At 44.9% G+C, this 20,036-nt stretch overlaps 1 protein-coding gene across 2 annotated transcripts in view; it reads right to left on the bottom strand.

Annotated features, from left to right (window-relative positions):
• The window catches only part of SSBP4 (single stranded DNA binding protein 4), a 53,774-nt gene extending 47,937 nt beyond the window's left edge, over positions 1-5,837 (bottom strand). For both annotated transcript variants that reach the window (XM_083379628.1, XM_083379629.1), the window contains exon 1: positions 5,594-5,837. In XM_083379628.1, the coding sequence (XP_083235754.1) occupies positions 5,594-5,649 (56 nt within the window). In that variant the 5' untranslated portion in view covers positions 5,650-5,837. The remainder of the gene's footprint in view (positions 1-5,593) is intronic.
• Between the last annotated feature and the right edge of the window lie 14,199 nt (positions 5,838-20,036).

Below are 20,036 nucleotides of genomic sequence, written 5' to 3'. Positions count from 1 at the left end.
GGCACAACACAATTAACAACCGCATCAGTTAGCGACTGATGTTCTTGTTCCAGTTGTGGTCATAAATTAAGAACTACCTTTAAAAGTTTTCAAATCTCTCATCTCTCATCCAGTGCAGCTCTTCAGTAGACAGAATTGATTCCTCTAGTCCAGGGGTCTTCAAACTTGGCCCTTTTATGACTTGTGGACTTGCAACTCCCAGAATTCCTCAGCCAGGCACGCTGGCTGAGGAATTCTGGGAGTTGAAGTCCACAAGTCATAAAAGGTTCAGGTTTGAAGACCCCTGCTCTAGTCCTATCTGAACAACATGACCACTATACTGTTCTGACTCTCTGTGTATAGAAAGGGTGTGTAGGAGGTGACCAAGCTGAGACCAAGGGAAGAGTCAAACACGTTGTCAATCCTGAATCCCTTCATGCCCACAAAAGATCTAAGTCCAACTCATCTTGAATCCCATTGGCTCTTAAAGGTAAAGTTAAAGGTTCCCCCGCACATGCGTGCTAGTCGTTTCCGACTCTAGGGGCCGGTGCTCATCTCAGTTTCAAAGCCGAAGAGCCAGTGCTTGTCCGAGGACGTCTCCGTGGTCATGTGGCCGGCATGACTAGACGCCAAAGGCGCACGGAACACTGTTACCTTCCCACCGTAGTGGTCCCTATTTTTCTACTTGCATTTTTACGTGCTTTCGAACTGCTAGGTTGGCAGAAGCTGGGACGAGTAACAGGCGCTCACTCTGTTACGCGGCACTCGGGATTCGACCCGCCAAACTGCCGACCATCTGATCGACAAGCTCAGCGTCCTAACCCACTGAGCCACATTTGCTTTGATTGTCAGATTCTTCTAGAGCAGACATGTCAAACACAAGGCCCGGGGGCCGTATCCGGCCCGCAAAGAGGTTTCATGTGGCCCGCGAAGCCATCCTGGAAACAGTGAGGGAACGGCCCCCCACTGTCTTCGCCCTGGCCCAGAGACCCTCCTTCTGCCAGAGACCCTCAGATCTGTCCCACTCCAGGCCCCCATAGGCACCCTTGATTCGAATGATGTAGAGCTGGCCACGCCCACCCAGTAGGCCATACACACTCTAGCCATGCCCACCCCGTAGGCCACGCCCACCCTGGCCATACCCACCCGGCCCCCTGAGGGCAACCGCAATGCTGATGCGGCCCTCAATGAAATTGAGTTTGACACCCCTGTTCTAGAGGGCTTTAGCATACAATAAATCTATATATTCATTTGAACTGTCTGGACTCTTGACTTTCTGAGCTTGACAGGGTTTTTGTATATCTCCTTCTTTCCTTGGAATCCTCCATACAAGAGGATCTGTAGCGCAGATGCTGAAGTGATTGACAAGAACAATGTTTATCAACCTTGGCAGCTGTGTGGACTTCAACTTCCAGAACTTCCTAGCCAGCATGATGACTGATAACTTCCGCTGAAGTCCATAGATCTTCAAGCTGACGAAGTTGAGAAATACAGTGTTCTAATCCACTTTCACCTATGGAAGCTCACAGTGGAACGTTGGGCCAATCACTCTCTCTCAGCCCAGGCTACCCCACAGGTTTACGGTTATAGGGAAAACCCCACATGCACTGCCTTGAGCACCTAGCAAAAAGGTAGAACATAAATCCAAAGAATAATTCTATTATAAGAAGTTGGTGTTATTTGATATTTTTTTAAATGCGGTACTCACAATAAATGACGCCGATGTACCACATGCAGCAGTCTACCCACTGCTCCATCTTGCCTGCACTTTAGCTCAATAATCAGGGACTCTCCTTCAGCTCAGGGGTTTTTCCCAAACACTGAACTCAAGAACCATTTAAACGGAACTGATGGTTCTGAAGTTGGGGTTTTCTGCGCTCAAACCATACTGTGGAAACTTACTAGGTGCCTGAAACAGTTGGGAGGGCACAGCATTTCAAAGCCATGTTTTTTGCCAGTAGCAGCTATCTAAGATATTAATTCCTGGAGATATCACAGACTGGACCTGGAATTCCTGCAGATTAAAAAAAAAGTGCTCTTCCTACTTAGCAAAACTCCTCTCTTTGCCAAGAAAATGATTTTAGCCAGGCAAAAAGAGCCATAAAATCTAGACAAAGGCAGATGATCTAGCAATCAACTAAACACTGTGGTATTAACCCCTGCTGGGACACTTGCATTTATTTATTTATTTAAAAGATTTATATGGTCATCCATCTTGTAAAACACAACTCTGGGCTGCTCAGAATAATAAAGCCAAAAATAAGAAAACTAGGCCCCTGACCCACCCTCTCCGATCCATGCAATCCTCAGGTTTCTACTGTGCCTAGGGGAAATCCTGGCCCTTTATGGCTTCCTGGAAGCTAAAAATGTGTGGGTCTACCGGATTCCAAGGGGAAGGGTCTACGCAAAACTGGCCACTGAATTCCCCAACCTGATGCTTGCCAGAAATGCTGGACTTCTAGTACCCATAACCTTGCTCAGAATGGGAATCCAAATTCAACATAACTTAAAAGGCATGAGGTTAGGAAAGTGGGGTCTACCGTCTGGAATTCTTGGACAATAATTTTTCACGAGCCTAAGGCATAGTTCAGATGTTACCGGTTGCCTCACATCCTCTTCAAAGCAAACTCCTAAATGCACCCAAATACCTGGAGATTCACTTCCAAAACAGGATGCTAGTAGTCCTCGACTTACTAAACAATTTGTTTAGCAACTGTTTGAAGACAACGGCACTGGGGAAAAAATGACTTACCATCTGCACTCATACTTACAACCACCGCAGCATCCCCAGGGTCATGTGATCAATTTTCAGGTGCTTGTCAATTGGCATATATTTACTGGGTTGCAGCAAACAGCAATGGTAACGGCTATTTGCAATCTTCCCAGCCAGCTTCTGACCAGTAAAGTCAACGAGGGAAGCCAGATTTGCTTAATGACTGTGTGATTCACTTATCTGCAGTGATTCATTTAACAAACATAGCAAAACAAGTCGTAAAACTCACTAACAAAAGCCTTGCTCGACAATGGAAATTCTGGTCCTAGATGTGTTTGTAAGTTAAGAATATACCATAATACCTTGGAATTCACTAAAGCAGCTCTCGGATTCAGCCCTCCCATCTGCATTATATGAACTAAGTTGAATGGACTAACTTATAGGAATTTTCTAGAGGGAAATATTTTTAAAAACCTTCTGAAAATACTGTATTTTCATCTCACACATATCCTTATAGATTAGTGTAGCTACTAGAGCTGTGCAGTGGAAATAATTCAGGAAAGATGCCTGATCAGAGCATGCAGAAATACAACCACAGTACCTATGTGTAGCTATTTAAAGCAATCTGACTTTTTCCCCCTAGGATTGGACCCTCTGCAGCTATTCCATGGTTTGGGGAAAAGACACGGCTGCTTTAAAGAGCAGTAGAGAGGGATTACATTTCTGACCCTGTGTGTTCCATTGCACCTTTGTACAACAGAATATGATGTATTGCACAAGCTGCCGTGCAACCTCTCTCTACTCTCTTTTTTTTTTCTTGGCTACAGAGCAACGGCCCTTTTGCTTTCCTTAAAAGCTCCTGTTCTACTATTATGTGGGATGCAAAAATCCAGATGTCCACTGGGCATGAGAAATGAGAAACAGAAAATTCTTTATAATTTGCTGCTATCGAGTGGTCATTCAGCTTTCTGCAGCCCAGATATGATGAGTTTACCTTATTAGACCCCACATTTGCGATATGTTTCCACAGCCCCTGCCCAGCTGCCGCCATCACAATTGCCAACTTTCTCTCTTGCTGCTGTTCTTGTAGTTTTAAACAGCACTTCAACAAGAAGGAACTAATTATCTGAAGCTTGTTCAGGGCATGGAGAGGAAACAGTGGGAAAAAAGCATTCCCTGACCAAATGTTTTTTGGCCAAACAGCTGTTAAACCAAAGAAGAATGGCCAGGAAAGAGGCAAAAAGAGATCTGCAGGCCTCCCAGCAAATTATCCAAGGACTTTTATTGTTAATATTTATGTAGTATTATGTACTACTATGGCATCTGTCTACCATAAACAGATATCATAAAAAGAGAATCTTCTGTTCCATAGATCTTAGAATTTGTGAACGGTCACCGAAGAAAATAAATACTCTAGTCCAAAATGGATAGCTCTCTGATATCCTGAGCCAGCTTGTTCCCAACAGGTATCTCCAGATGTTTTAATGTCAATGTTCCTAATTCACAGGTAGTCTAGCCCAGAACTTTGAGCCATATGTGGGCATAACAATAGAAGTCTGTGCTTGAAAAACCCTTAACCTGTCTAGTGGTGAGGAGCAGCTTGCTGTGTCTCGTGGCCTTGAGTTCCACACCTCATCTTAACCAGAAGGGAGCATTGCAGAGACCTCATCGATGCATGTCTGCGTAGTCCAAAATCAGGGAATGGAAAGCCCTCTGCGGGGGGGGGGCGGCGGAGGGGGGGAGAGCAGTTCTGCAACGCCAGCCTCTGGACTGTAGGGACCCCTCCTCTGTAAATTACTTTGGTATGCATGTTTTAATCCTACCCCATTGAGGTCTGATTTTCCCCCTTCCGTATATTCCCCTCTCCCCCCTTGAATATTTATTACGGGACTTATATATAGCCCCCCCCCAACACGTATTTCATAACCTCCGCGGCTCCAGCAAGCAAACATCAGCGCTGAGGAATACTGAGGTCAACCCCCCCACCCCGCAAGGTATTCAGCGTCCTCATTCCAGCGCATACAAGCAGAGACACGGCGGTTCCATTTCGGGAGGGAGGGGGGGGGTTTAAACTCCACTTGTCACGCTCGTCCTCCCCCGATCGCAGGAAGATTTGGAAGGGGGGGGAGAAAGAAAGGGTCTGTCGAAGACAGGAAGAGACACCAGCCGCCCACGTGTGCCTGGAGCAAACAACTGAACGATGCAGGGAGGAAGCTAGCGGGGGAAGGGGGGGTGGACGATGGAGGGGGAAGCTGCACTCAGATGCACCCCACTTCGCACCCGCGAGCTCCCCCCCCACCGAGCCACCCCGGGTGGGCTGCGCTTGGTCCCCAGGCAAACGCCGCCGGCCGGGTGCCTTCAATCCCGCGTCCTCTTGCCGCACGTCGGGCGAGAGCGCAATGTGCCCGGGGCTGTCCCCGCGTCTCCAACCTCCCTCTCTCTCTCTCTCTCTCTCCCTGGATGAAGGCTGCGTGTGCGGGGGGGTGGAGAAAGGAGGACGCCTCCGATCTCCCCCTTCTCCGCCTCTTCCCGGAGCAACTCTTCCGTTCTCGGCGACCCCCCTCCCCAAATTCCCAAAGACCCTCCCGTAACTTTTCCCCCGACGGGGCTCACCGGGAGCGCCGAGCACCCCCCCTCGCAGGCTCCCCCGCGCCAAGGGGAGCCCCCGGCCCCCAATCCGAGGGAGGGAGCGAGGGCGCGCTTTCCAGGGGAGGGGTCGCGGCTGGAGCGGCGCGCCCGCGCGCCCAACTCCGGCTTCAAAGTTTAAGCAGGGAAAAGCGGAGTTGCCTGGAAGCGGGGGAGGTCGGAGGGGTGGGGTCCCGAGGCGTCCCCGTCGCCCCCGTCCCCGGGGAGGAGGAGGAGGAGGAGGCGACGCGGCCGGCCGGGAAGCGGAGCACTTACTTCTCGCGCGCTTGTCCGTCGGAGGGCACGCTGGAGCCCTTGCCCTTGGCGTACATGGCTCGGGGGGGAGGCCCCCGCCGCGGCACCTGCCGTTAGAGGAGGAGGAAGCGGTCTGGGGATCGGGGTCGCCGGCCGCAGCAGCGCTGGAGCCCCATTGCGCCGCCGTCGAGCGCCCCCCGAGCTAGACTGAGCCAGGAGCCCGCGGACGCCACCCCGACTGAGGAGGCTGGGCGCCGCGCCGATGGCTCCGGGCTGCCTCCAAAGAACGAAGACGGCTCCGGCAGACCCTCCCCTCCCCTCCCCGCGCTCTCCCCCCCCACCTCCTCGGCTTTCCGCGGCTGTTCCAAGAAAGGGGCCTCCTCCCCCTCCCTGTCTCCGTCGCCTGGGCTCTTAAAAGGGCAATGCCGTTTCCAGCTGGAGGAAGGCGAAAAAGAAGCCCCCCCCCCCCCCCCCCCCCGTGCAGCCTGGGCTCGAGTCTTAACCGCTGGTTCGCGCTTGTGCTGGGTCTCCCGGGTTAGCCGGGTGATTGATGCGAGCAGGCTGGGTTCCCGCTCCACGCTTAGCCAAGTCAGATGGAGACCTCGCGGCTGCGTTTGTGAAACCGACCGGGCTTGGATAGTGCTAACTTCGGGGCTTACGGGGGAGGTGAGGTTTGGAAAGCTATGTGAACCCCGTCCCCTTGGTTAATTTATGGCTTAATATATGGTTAATGGGTTAATTCAGTATCCGAGTTAGCTGTGTCAACAGTTGCAAAAGTAGGGGGACCCCGCTTGAGCTTGAAACGAACATATGGTTTTCGGCTGCCTTGTCCTGCCTTGCAAGAGTGTTGTTGTAAAATAAAAACAAAAATGTTACTGGGAAAAGAACAAATGTAAACCATAAGAAATGCTAATGTAATCTGCTACAATATTGCACAGAGAGAATCCACCTAAGGGCCATCTAATAGCTTCAATAAATAAATGTAATTATTTTAAAAGGGATCAGAAGCCAAGTCCCTTACTCCTCAACAGGTTTTATTGTTTCCAGCTCCACAGAGTGTTGGGAAAAAAATGATGTGAAGGGGCCCAGGTCTTTTGCCTGTTCATCTGTCAGCAGATAACTCTGAAAACAGCAGAAGGAGCCCAAGGATGGCCTCACATCAGAGCTTCCATCTGAGAGGCAGCCGGCTGTGAGGCAGACTGAAGTCAGGCTAAGGTGTTTAGCCGAAACTAGAGTTTTCCATCCTGTGCTGGCAGAAGTCCTCTAGTGCGTGCATTAGTTGTCTTCAGAGCTGGAGACCAGCTGTGTGAAATCAACACTCCCATTGCATCATTTAATTCAACCATGGGGTACCACACCTCCCTGCCCAGTTATCAGCGAGAAGCCTGGACATATCACTCCTCCTCCTCCTCCTCCTCCTCCCACAGCAATATTAGTCTTCTGGAAGAGGAGACACAGTTATCACCAGAAGGCTGTTATTCCTACTGATGCATAAACCAAAAGGCCCTGCAAGGCGGCCCCCTCCCCCGCTGGACACAAGGGCTGACTTTTCATTGAGTCCCTTCAATAGAAATTGTGTGTGTTTTTTTCATAAAGTCCTAGCCATGGAGATTACGCCCCCCCCCATTTCCAACCCCCAGGAGAAGTGGCAATTCCAGCAGCAGATTCACCTAGTTTGGGGTTGGCTGGTCAGTGAGGGGCTGTCCATGCAGAGAGCTCCTTTCCGTTCTTGAAAGAGCTGTCTTGGTGCAGTGGTTGGAATGCAGCATTGCAGGCAAACTCTACCTGCAGCCAGAAGTTTGATCCTGACCGGCTCAAGGTTGACTCAGCCTTCCATACTTCCAAGGTCAGTAAAACAAGGACCCAGATTTTTGGGGGCAATATGCTGACTTGGTAAACCTTCTTAGGGCTGTAAAGCACTTTGAAGTGGTATATACATCTAAGTGTTATCATGGGTTTTCTATTGGCATGAGTCCCGAGTTTGTAAAAGCTGGATCCATCCAGAGACTGCAGAGGGGGAAAAAAAATCTTGCATCCCCATGGAGAAACAATGGGGCAATGGCTTAGAATGTTGCTGACTGCTCCATTCTAAGTCCTCCTCCCATCTCTTTTGAAGTCATGTGACCCAGAGTGGAATTATCAGCATGGTTTCCTGTCTTGTTTTCTTTATATCTTGTCTGTTAGAATGTGAGCCTATAAAACAATCCACATTATTTTCAATCCAATACAAGTAGTCTTCCAACATACAATCACAGCTTCAATTGGGATGCAATTCATTGTTAAGCAACCTGGTCAGTAGGTGAGCTAATTTTGCCAGATTTCTTTTCCCCTGTAGTTATTAAGCGAGACATCATGTGAACATGATTTGCAACTTTTCCTGCTGGCTTCCCCTTTGATTTTCTAGACCAGATGTCTTGTTAAATTTTATTTAATATATGCATTCTTGCTGTTTGTTGAATACTTCCATCAAACCTTTTTTAATAATATAAGAACACCAAAAGGATTTTTATCTTAGGTAGAATAGAATAGAGCTGGAAGGGACCCTGGAGGTCTTCTAGTCTAGCCCACTGCTCAAGCAGGAGAACCCATACCATCTCACACAGGTGAATGTTCAGTCTCATCTTAAAAATCTCCAGTGATGGAGCGCCCACGATTTCTGGGGGTAAGCTGTTCCACTGGTTGATTGTCCTCACTGTCAGGAAGTTTCTCCTTAATTCCAGGTTGCTTCTCTCCTTGGTCAATTTCCAACCATTGTTTCTCGTCCTTCCCTCTGGTGCTCTGGTGAACAACCTAGCCCCCTCTTCCTTGTGGTAGCCCCTCAGATACTGGAATACTGCTATAATGTTTCCCCTATTTCTTCTTTTCTTTAGACTAGCCAAACCCAAGTCCCGCAGCCATTCTTCATATGTTTTAGCGTCCAGGCCTTTGATCATCTTAGTTGCTCTTCTTGATCATGCTTACTCTTCTTGAATTCTGTGATAGGATTACTTACAGCCTGCCATGGGTTGGGGTTGGACCTTGGATCTCCAAGGTCCCTTTCAATCTTATGATTCTGATTCCACTCTGATTGTCCTAAAACAGAATTGTGGTTGAGCTATATAAGTTGAAACATGCAGGCCTTCCACCCCAAATTCTAAGATCTTAGTCTTTTTCGTCTATTATGTCTACCTAGTGCTACATTTTGTACCTACTGAGCGCAACAGGAAGACCATTATCAACCCACAAATGCAGTTGAGACTTCTCATGTTCCCAAGCAACCGGCTCTCAGTAATACGAACAGAGAAGGATATTGCCTCTCTGGAGGTGGTGACATACAGCCATCATATCTAGTAGCCATTCAGAGCATTAAATTTGAATTTCTTCAATTGCTTCTTAATTTACCCAAGATGGTACCCATCATAAAATCCTGAGCAAATGAATTCCACTGTTTATTTACACTGGTATGAAGAAATAAATACATTTTATCCAAGAGAGCCTTCTTCATACTACTGTATGCAATGAGGTGGGTGTTTCATTTTTCCCGCATTTACTGAGACGCAATCTTTGCCAAATAGGGCTTCCAAGAAATTATGCGTGGTCTTCCTGGTAATTTTTCCCTGTAGAGCAGTCCTGGCTGGGGAATTCTGGGAGTTGAAGTTCACAGATCTTAAAAGTTGCCAAGATTGAGAAACATTGCTATAGAGAGTAGACGATGACACAAAAGGATGAACCATATTGGCTTGATCCCAACCAAGCAAGAGGAAAATGTTAAGTTTGATTTTCTCTGGTGATTTGCAGTGCCTTTCACACATTCAGTCGTTGCTGGGGTAGTCCTCTACTTACAACCACAATTAGGATCAGAATTTCTGTTGCTAAGCAAGACAGTTGTTGAGTCACGCCTCTCTCAGTCACCGCTAAGCCTCTTGCTTCTGTCCAAGATAATGAGTAGCAACCAGATTTTTTGAAGCTGCTTTGGGATGATGTTGGAATAAGGAATAGAATAGAATAGAATAGAATAGAATAGAATAGAATAGAATAGAATAGAATAGAATAGAATAGAATAGAATAGAATAGAATAGAATAGAATAGAATAGAATAGAATAGAATAGAATAATGGAATGGAATGGAATGGAATAGAATAGAATAGAATAGAATAGAATAGAATAGAATAGAATAGAATAGAATAGAATAGAATAGAATAGAATAGAATAGAATAGAATAGAATAATAGAATAGAATAATGGAATGGAATGGAATAGAATAGAATAGAATAGAATAGAATAGAATAGAATAGAATAGAATAGAATAGAATAGAATCTGGAAGGGACCCTGGAGGTCTTCTAGTCCAGCCCCCTGCTCAAGCAGGAGAACCTACATCATTTCAAACAAGTAACTGTCCAGTCTCTTCTTAAAAACCTCCAGTGATGGAGCGCCCACTATTTCTGAAGGCAAGCTGTTCCACTGGTTAATTGTCCTCACTGTTAGGAAGCTTCTCTTTAATTCCAGGTTGCTTCTCCCTTTGATCAGGTTCCATCCATTGTTTCTTCTTCTGCCTTCTGGTGCTTTGGAGAATAATTTGATCCCCTCTTCTTTGTGGCAGCCCCTCAGATACTGGAATACTGCTATCATGTCATCCCTGTTTCTTCTTTTCTTTAGACTAGCCAAACCCAAGTCCTGCAGCTGTTCTTCATATGTTTTAGTCTAAAAAAGTACTACTTGCCACAGTGGAGAATATTTATAGCACAGGGTGGTATTGCTGGCTTTGGGGTGATTTTAGAACCTACACCCCTTCCTGCAGACATTTTATTACCGGACTAGGTAACTTCATCAGTGCAAGGGGGAATGGAGTGCTGGTGGTTCATCCTACCAAGCCTTGAATGTACCTTCTTTGTTCATTCTTATTTGTCTGATGCTGGTTTCTACTTATCTGGCTAATAATTAGGGGATGAGGAAGGTGTGTTTGGATCAGTTTTTTCATCTTAATTGCCTCCTTTCTTGAAACGTAAGCAGTAGATGGAGCTTCTACTGAGTTGGGGGTGGGGGCACGAAGGGAGGCTCAGCCAATCTCAATGTATACATGGCTGTACTTTGACAATAATAAAAAAAAGGTTCTCACATTGTGTTTATTGATGGATGACTCCAAAAGAAGAGAATATTTGTACCTCAGGGTTATACTGTGAGGTCCTTAGTGCTCTCTGAGCTTGGATGTTTTCTTGCAGACGTTTTATTACCCAACTAGATAACGTCATCAGTGCTAAAAAGCAATAGGGTTTTGCTCTCTGTTTATATACAGGTGGCTTGCCCTGACAGGGTTTGTGGGAGTATTCTTGGTGGTTCCTTGATTAGGCTGGGGTTTATTGAGTTGATAGTTCCTTGACTGGGGTATCATTTACTACCTGATGTTCATCTCTGCTTATCTGGCTATTGATCGCTAGTCATGGGTGTTGTGATCTTTTAGCTTTTTTGGCTAAATTCATTTGGCTGATTTAGTTGAGTGAAGAAGAATTAAATAAGGAACAATTTTTTCACCCAAAAGCAATCCAGGAAAAAAGCAAATATTCCAATCAAGACTGATAGGAAAAAGCCAAAAGTCACTCCACTATGCACTGACAATGTTACCTAGCCTGGTCACAAAACGTCCGCAGGAAGGGAACCAAGATTAGAGGAGCAAGCTCAGCACCAAGAACGCAACCTACAACACTATTTTCTTTGCGTTTGGCAGTATTTTAAGGCCACCTCATTCCTGGGCTGGAAACAAGAGGAAAGCGACAAAATGGGGTATGAGAGAGGTTGTAGGCATGATTAGTTCACATTCAGGTTCACGTGGGGGCCTGGCCTACATGCTGGATGTTGAGGGAAGTGATCATGGACAGGCAGTCCTCGACTTACAACAGTCTATTTAGTGACCATTCAAAGTTACAACAGCACTGAAAAAAGTGACTTATGACCAGTGGCGTAGCGTGGGTTGTCAGCACCCGGGGCAAGGCAAGTAACTTGCACCCCCTAACCCGCTGGGCAGACGCTGCACTGTCCCTCCCCCAGATAGTCCCTCGCTCTCTCTCCGCACTGCACCGCATGCCTGGCACCCCCCCCTCCACAGTGGGCGGCGACCCGGTGGCTCGGATCGGATTCGCACAACCAGCACTGCAGTGAGAGAGAGTGAGTGAGCCAGGCAGGGGCAGAGAGCTGCGAGTGCGAGCGCGCCCCCCCCAGATGTGCGCCCGGTGCGGCCAGCCCCCCTGCACCCCCCACGCTATGCCACTGCTTATGACCATTGCGGCATCCCCATTGTCATATGATCAACATTCAGCCACTTGACAACTTACATTTATAAAAGTTGCAGTGTCCCTGGGTGATCACCTTTTGTGATCACCTTTTGTGACCTTCTGACAAGCAAAGTCAATGGGGGAGCCAGATTCACATAACAACCAGGCTACTAAATCAAACTATTGCACCAATTCACTTAACAACTGGGGGGGGAGAAAGGTTGTAAAATGGGACAAAATTGACTTTAACCACTGTCTCACTGAGCAGCAGAAATTTTGGGCTCAACTGTGGACTACCTCTAATGATGTTCTAGATTTTAAAGGACGAAAAGCTACGTATAACTGAACACATATTTTTTAAAAAGCAGATCTTAATAAGGGCAGTAAGCAGAATTCCTTGAGAGGGGAAAGCTAATGGAAAAGTAGCTCAGAAAAGGTGGGAACTCCTGAAAGAGGAGATAGTAAAAGCACGCTTGCAATCAGTTCCAATGGAAAAAATAATGAGGACAGAAAAAGAGGCCAATGAAGTAACTAAATAATCTTAGTTTAAAAAAATGTGAAAACAGAACAGGGCACATACCAGAATTTTATTTTTTTTTAAAAAAAGAGCGGGGGTGGGAAAGCAGGTGAGGGGGAACTAATGATTAAAATAAGCTGAAATTGGTAAAGGTTGTTAAGAACAATGAAAAGGGGGCTCTTTAAATAGGGTTTAAAAAAGAAGGAAAATGAATATTACAAAATATAGACAACAAAGAAAAGACAAAACTAATCAGGTCCTATTTCATTCCAATCTTTCCCAAGCAGAAGACAGCTATAAAGAATAGAACAAAGCTTGAAATGGATACAAATGTGGCCAGGGAATACAGGATTACTTTTAATGAATTCCGGGACATACGGAAAAAAGGAAAAAGAAAATGGCAGCCATGACGTCATAATGTGATGCATATAAGAAACAGATGGAGCTTTGATTACATCATAACAGAACAGAATAACAGAGCTGGAAGGGACCTTGGAGGTCCTCTAGTCAACCCCCCTGCTTAGGCAGGGAACCCTATACCATTTCAGACAAATGGCTGTCCAGTCTCTTCTTATAAACTTCCAGTGTTGGAGCATTCACAGCTCAGAAGACAAGTTGTTCCACTGATTGATTGTTGTGTCAGGAAATTTCTCCTTAGTTCTAGGTTGCTTCTCTCCTTGATTAGTTTCCATCCGTTGCTTCTTGTCCTGCCTTCAGGTGCTTTGAAGAATAGCTTGACTGCCCCTGAGATATTGGAACACTGCTGTCATGTCACCCCTACTCCTTCTCTTCATTAAACTGTACTTACCCAATTCCAGCAACTGTTCTTTATATGTTTTAGCCTCCAGCCCCCTAATCATCTTTGTTGCTTTTCTCTACATTCTTTCTAGAGTCTCAACATCCTTTTTACATCATGGAGAACAAAACTGGATGCAGTATTCCAAGTGTGGCCTTACCAAAGCATTATAAAGTGGTATTAATACTTCATGTGATCTTGATTCTATCCCTCTGTTAATGCAGCCTAGCACTGTGTTGGCTTTTCTGGCAGCTCCAGGACACACATTGTCTACTAGGACTCTAAGATCCCTCTCACAGTTACTATTATTGAGCCAGGGACCACCTATACTATACCTGGGCATTTGGTTTTTCTTGCCTAAATGTAGAACCTTACTTTTTTCACCATTGAATTTCATTTTGTTAAGATAGCGTCCAATATTCAAGTCTGTCAAGATCCTTCTGTATCTTAAGCCTATCTTCTGGAGTGTTGGCTATTCCTGCCAGCTCAGTGTCATCTGCAAATTTGATGACTTCCCCATCTAACCCCTCCTCCAAATCATTGATGAAGAAGTTGAAGAGTTCTGGGCCCAGAACAGAGCTTTGGAGTACCCCACTGCATACTTCACTCCATGTAAATGCCATTGAGGACTACACATTGAGTGCAGTTGGTCAGCCGGTTACAAAATTGTTGCATCATTGTTCCTGCTCTCTTGACTTTTTCTGACTGTACAGTGAGGAAACCCCTGAATGAAATAAAATCTTCAGGGTCCAATGAATTGCAATCTAGGGTCCTGAAGGAATTTCCTAATATTTAGACGAACCTCTATGCTTTTTATTTCTTTTCACGACCCTATATCAGTGGTGGAATTCAAATATGTGAACAACTGGTTCTCTCTGTGGATGTTGCTTCCGGAAGTCCATCCTGGGCCTGGACAACAAAAAATTAGCTACCAGTTCTGCCGAACTGATGCAAACCAGCTGAATCCCACCACTGCCCTATACTCCCTTGCTTTGGGCAGGGTCAGGGTGCCTGTATGGAGCTGGAGCTGAATATTTACTGGCCGGATGTCCTTCCTGATGCCTATGCAGAGTTTGCAGCAGATACTTTCTCTTTGCATTCTGTTAGAGAAACATCTGTTTCTGCCTAGGATTGAACTTTCAACCTTTCAAGTGGGGAGGTGAGAGTCTTCACCTCTAGGCCACCATGCCACTCTATGAATCTCTATGCATTATTTTTGAGAAATTCTGAAAAATTGGTAAAGTCAACTGGTGGATAGCAAATTTATTTTATTTTATCATGCTTAAGAACTGACCATCTCCCTTTCAGGGATACTCTGGGCGGTATACAATAAAATATTAAAATACACATAAAAACAGTATATATAAAATTTTTACAAATATTGTTTTTGTGCTCAAAATGAGAAGAAAAGGATGCAAATTCAGTCTGACTTCAATAACTAGAAAGACTAAAGGATGCAAATTTGGAAGCACTGGAATGAAGTAATTTCAGAAGTCAGCATGGATATGTCAGGAAGACATCAACCTTTTTCATTTTTTGATTGGCTAAATTTATAGGTAGACTGTGGGAATGCTAAACATAGCATATCTTGCTTTCAGCAAAACATTTGCAATACAATGTTCAGAAAAGGAAACAAGGTTAGTGTGGATAACATACCAATTAAGTGGATTCATAGCTAGCTTAAGTATTTATGCTTAGGCATGTTTATCAATGGTTTTCATTAAATTGGAGAGAGGTATCAAGCGAGATGGTATCATGGTATTCAGTCCCAGGCCTTGTAATCTTCATTAATTCTTGGCAAGGTTGCTGATTGCATGATGTGACTGCCAGAAAGACAAATACAATTTTGCATTACATCAACAGGAGTTTATTGAACACAAGCAATAATAATCTCAGTTTAGGCTACACTGACTTATCAAATTCTATTTAAAGTTCTGACCCCACTTTTAGATACTGCACTTGTAGAATAATTCAGCAAATGGGCAGGCTTGAGGTAAGCCAATAGAATAGAGTAGAGTAGAGTAGAGTAGAGTAGAGTAGAGTAGAGTAGAGTAGGAGTAGAGTAGAGTAGAATAGAATAGAATAGAATAGAATAGAATAGAATAGAATAGAATAGAATAGAATAGAATAGAATAGAATAGAATAGAATAGAATAGAATAGAATAGAATTGGAAGGGACCTTGGAGGTCTTCTAGTCCAGCCCCCTGCTCAAGGAGGAGAACCTATACCATTTCAGACAAGTGACTGTCCAGTCTCTTCTTAAAAATCTCCAGTGATGGAGCGCCCACAATTTCTGAAGGCAAGCTGTTCCGCTGGTTAATTGTCCTCACTGTTAGGAACTTTCTCCTTAATTCCAGTTTTTTTCTCTCTTTGGTCAGTTTCCAACCATTGTTTCTCATCCTGCCCTATGGTGCTTTAGAGAGGAGGAGGGTCAGGAGACTAAAAACTAAATCCTATGAGATAAAAGATTTAGGGAAGAGAGGGCTTAGCCTTGGAAAGAGTGAACCAAGAGGGACAGAATACAGGTGGTGCTCCCCATATGCTAAATAAATAAATAACAGGAAGTCCTCACCATACGACCACAACTGAGCCCAAAATTTCTGCTGATAAGTGAGACAGTTATTAAGTGTGTTCTGTTCCCATTTTACTTATTAAGTGAATCATTACAGCTGTTAAATTAGCAACATGGCTATTACGTGAATCTGGCTTCCCCATTGATTTTGCTTATCAGAAGGTCGTCAAAAATTGATCACATGACCCCGGGACACTGCAACCGTCATAAAATTGAGTCAGTTGCCCACTGCCTGAATTTTGATCGTGTGACCCTCAGGATGCTGCAGTGGTTGTGTGAAAAACGGTCATAGGTCACTTTTTTTCAATGCCCTTGTATCTTTGGTCACTAAATGAACTTTTGCAAGTTGTGGAGACTCCCTGTAGCAGTTTTTAAATGTTTTGAGAGGATGTTACAGAACAGGTCAAGCACAGGTATCTCTAAGGTATCTCTACTGCTAAGCTTGTAAGCCGCCCTGAGTCTTCGGAGAAGGGCGGGATATAAATGTAATAAAAGTAAAAAATAAAATAAAAAAAATAAGTGGTGGTGGTGGCCACCACATGCATTTGAAGTCCTATTTTTACATGCATTGTGGGATGCATGTAAAAATGCTCAGGGCTTTGAACACCAGTCAGGACTGCTATCTTACCCTCTGGAACTCCCTTCCTCTGAATGCCTCTGGGGTCAAGATCTGTTCTCTACCATCCTAAAAACCAGGATCTGGGAACAACGGGCCGTAAGCTCCAAGCAGGAGTGCTTAGACCCGTGGTGGCGAACCTCTGGTGGCACGCAGAGCCCTCTCTGTGGGCACCCATGCCATTGCCCCAATCCTAGGCCTTCAGCTGGGTTTTATAAAACCTTTTTGCTTCAGGCCTCTGCTGCCGTGTGCAAAAAATAAAAAAGGTTCAATCAATCAATCAATCTCAACTTCTCGTGGGGAAAAAAATATCTCACAAAGTTGGAATTGATTGATTGAACTTTTAAGTCCCACCCAGTCTGCCGTTACCACCACAGCCATGCCCACCCAATGGGCCACACCCATCTAATGGGCCACACCCACCTGGCACCTGACGATACATAAGTGGGTTTTGGGTTGCAGTTTGGGCACTCGGTCTCTAAAAGGTTCGCCATCACTGGCTTAGATGGTGCAACCAATTCTCAAGTCTTCCCTCTTATTGAATGTCATCAAGCAGAGCTGGATTTACTCCTGGGGAGGACATCTTGGTTTGGATTCTTTTGTGATCTGTTATGATTTGAATTTCTTTATGATTGCCAGCACTAGAAGTCTGGATTCTGTAGGACTCGTCCTCTCTCTGTTCAGCTTCATTCAACGATGCAATTGTTAAGGAGACAAACTCTCCTATTTTTCCTGCATGCCACACATTTTACACACTTCTTATTCCCCCTCCTTCTCCATCTTTATTTTAGCTGAGAAAGAAGTCGTAACTTTTCCTCCTTGGGGTGTTGCTCCCTCTCCATTATTTTATTTTTTTTGATTTTCAGACTTTTCTGGCACTAAGATACACCCAGATACAGGAAACTGCATGCATTTTTCCCAGGATGGCTATTTTATAGATCCATATATGCAGGAATATTATAAGATTGGCAGTGTTATCATCTGGAGGCTAGCCACATCTGAAGCATTTTTTTTAATTACAGCCCTTTCATATTATTAATATAAAAACCACGGGTTAACGCTCTTTGAGATGAAGGTGAAATTCACTATACCTCCTTAGCAATTAGGTTTCACCAGTGAATGTGTGAAGCGAGCAAAAAAAACAACAACCCTTGTCTTGCATGAAAATACGGACGGGGGGGGGGGGAGAGGAGAGAGAGCCTGTAGCAATCCTTTCTCCAATTAGCGTATTTCTGCATTAAAAGCAGAGGCAGGGGGTGAATTCTTGCTCCTCTCTTTAAATTATAGAGAAATAAATCTAAAAAAAAATCTCTTTCATGTGATTCTAAATATATCCTCACTTTCCTTTAAACTGGAATTAAAAGAAAATTGGCTGCATCTTTCTTTTCTTGCCTCTGTCTAATAAATACTTCAGTTATACAGGAAAGAGAAGCAGAATTATAAAAAACAACCACCTTATATCACATATTTTTCTCTCCTTTCTTGCTCATCCTTTCTCTCACACACACTTATACGGTAGAAACATTCCTACACCGCAGGCAACACTATCTAGCCATGGAAAACGAAGGTTACAGATCCTCTTAATCCGTATGTATCCATTCAAATGCGATTCTCTTGTTCTGTGTCATATATTTCATTTATACATATATTGATACCCTCCACAGCCTGCACCATGGTGGGAGAGGGGTAATTGCATGCTTTACTATGCAAGCCACTATTCTTACCACGATGCTGTTGACCCTACTTTGCTCTAAAAATCCGCTGTCCATTTTACAGGGCTGTCTTCTTCTCTCCTCTAGCTTTCTGGTGGGCACCAAAATAAGTTCTCAAAACGTGATCAGGGATGTCACTTTATAGAGCGATCACTGGTCAGGGTTATGGGCTTGAAAGAATTTGCTATTCAATAAAGGAAGGTCAAGATGTCACTCACACACTTGTCCAGAGTTAAGCTCTCCTCGAAGGCATCTTTTATCTTTTTTAATGATTAAGTGGACATCCTACTGACTGGCTTTAGTGTTTTGCTGGTTGAGCCGTAATCAAGGCCTGAGTTCTGGGCACAAATTGTCTATCTTGAAGCTTGATGGGAAAAGATGCTCTATGCAGAGCTCCTGAAATATATTCTGAGTGTGTGTTTAAAAATGGCGACGGCAGTTCACAGAAATGTTGCCTCTTTATTTAGTTCTGTCTGTTAAATACACTTCCAAGTTCTGCAGCAGTCTGCATGTTGTGTTCATGGGACACTTTTACCTGTACCGGACTTAATTGAATAACAAAATAACAGAGTTGGAAAGGGACCTTGGAGGTCCTAGTCCAACCCCCTTGCTCAAGCAGGAAAGCCTATGCCAGACATGTCAAACACAAGGCCTGGGGGCCGGATCCGGCCCGCGAAGTGGTTTCATGCGGCCCGCGAAGGGATCCTGGAAACAGTGAGGGAACGGCCCCCACTGCCTTGGCCCTGGCCCAGAGACCCTCCTTCTGCCAGAGACCCTCAGATCTGTCCCACTCCTGCCCAGGCCCCCATAGGCACCCTTGATGTGAATGATGTAGAGCTGGCCACGCCCACCCAGTAGGCCATACGCACTCTAGCCATGCCCACCCAGTAGGCCACGCCCACCCAGGCCACACCCACCCACCCCCCTGAGGGCAACCGCAATGCTGATGCGGCCCTCAATGAAATTGAGTTTGACACCCCTGCCCTATACCATTTCAGACAAATGACTGTCCAGTCTCCTCTTAAAAACCTCCAGTGATGGAGCACCCACAGTTTCTGAAGGCAAGTCATTCCACTGATTAATTGTTCTAACTGTCAAGAAATTTCTCCTTATTTCTAGGTTAGTTCACTCCTTGATTAATTTCTATCCGTTACTTCTTGTCCTGCCTTCAGATGCTTTGGAGAATAGCTTGATTCCCTCTTCTTTGTGGTAGCCCCTCAAATATTGCAGCACCGCTATCATGTCATCCCTCATCCTTCTTTTCATTAAACTGCACATACCGTTCTAAACTGCAACCATTTTGCAGTTAGTCGCATAATCATTTTTGTTGCTCTTCTCTGCACTCTTTCTAGAGTCTCAACATTTTTTTATATTGTGGCGATCAAAACTGGATGCAATATTCCAAGTGTGGCCTTACCAAGGCATTATAAAGTGGCATTAACATTTCATGTGATCTTGATTCTGTCTCTCTGTTAATACAGCCTGGGACTGGGTTGGCTTTTTTTTTTTTTTGCTGGCTCATATTTAAGTGATTGTCCACTAGGACTCCAAAATCTCTCTTGCAGTTACTACTATTGAGACAGATAAGACCTGTTATTTAATTTTTCTTGCCTATGTATAAAATTTTACTTTTCTATACATTGAACTTCATTTTGTTAGATAGGCCCAATGTTCAAATCTATTAAGATCATTCTGTATCTTGAGCCTGTCTTCTGGAGTGTTGGCTATTCCTGCCAGCATGGTGTTGTCCACAAATTTGATGAGTTCCCCATCTATCCCCTTGTCTACATCGTTTATGAAGATACTGACTTAGATATTATCCCACACTAAAAAAACCTGTTACTGTTAACACAGCCAGGCATGATTAAATGGTTTAATTCATAGTTTAATGAATCCAATTTTTTGAGTTTGGTCAACCCAATGTACCATAATGCACTGCATCCCTGGGGATAGGTGATGTTGGAGCTTGGGGTAGCTGAGACACCAGGCTTTTGCTTTTGTTGTTTT

This window comes from Vipera ursinii (assembly GCF_947247035.1).
Source record: "Vipera ursinii genome assembly, chromosome: 1".
In the NCBI taxonomy this organism is placed as follows: domain Eukaryota; kingdom Metazoa; phylum Chordata; class Lepidosauria; order Squamata; family Viperidae; genus Vipera; species Vipera ursinii.
This window is presented reverse-complemented; position numbering and strand designations above follow the sequence as displayed.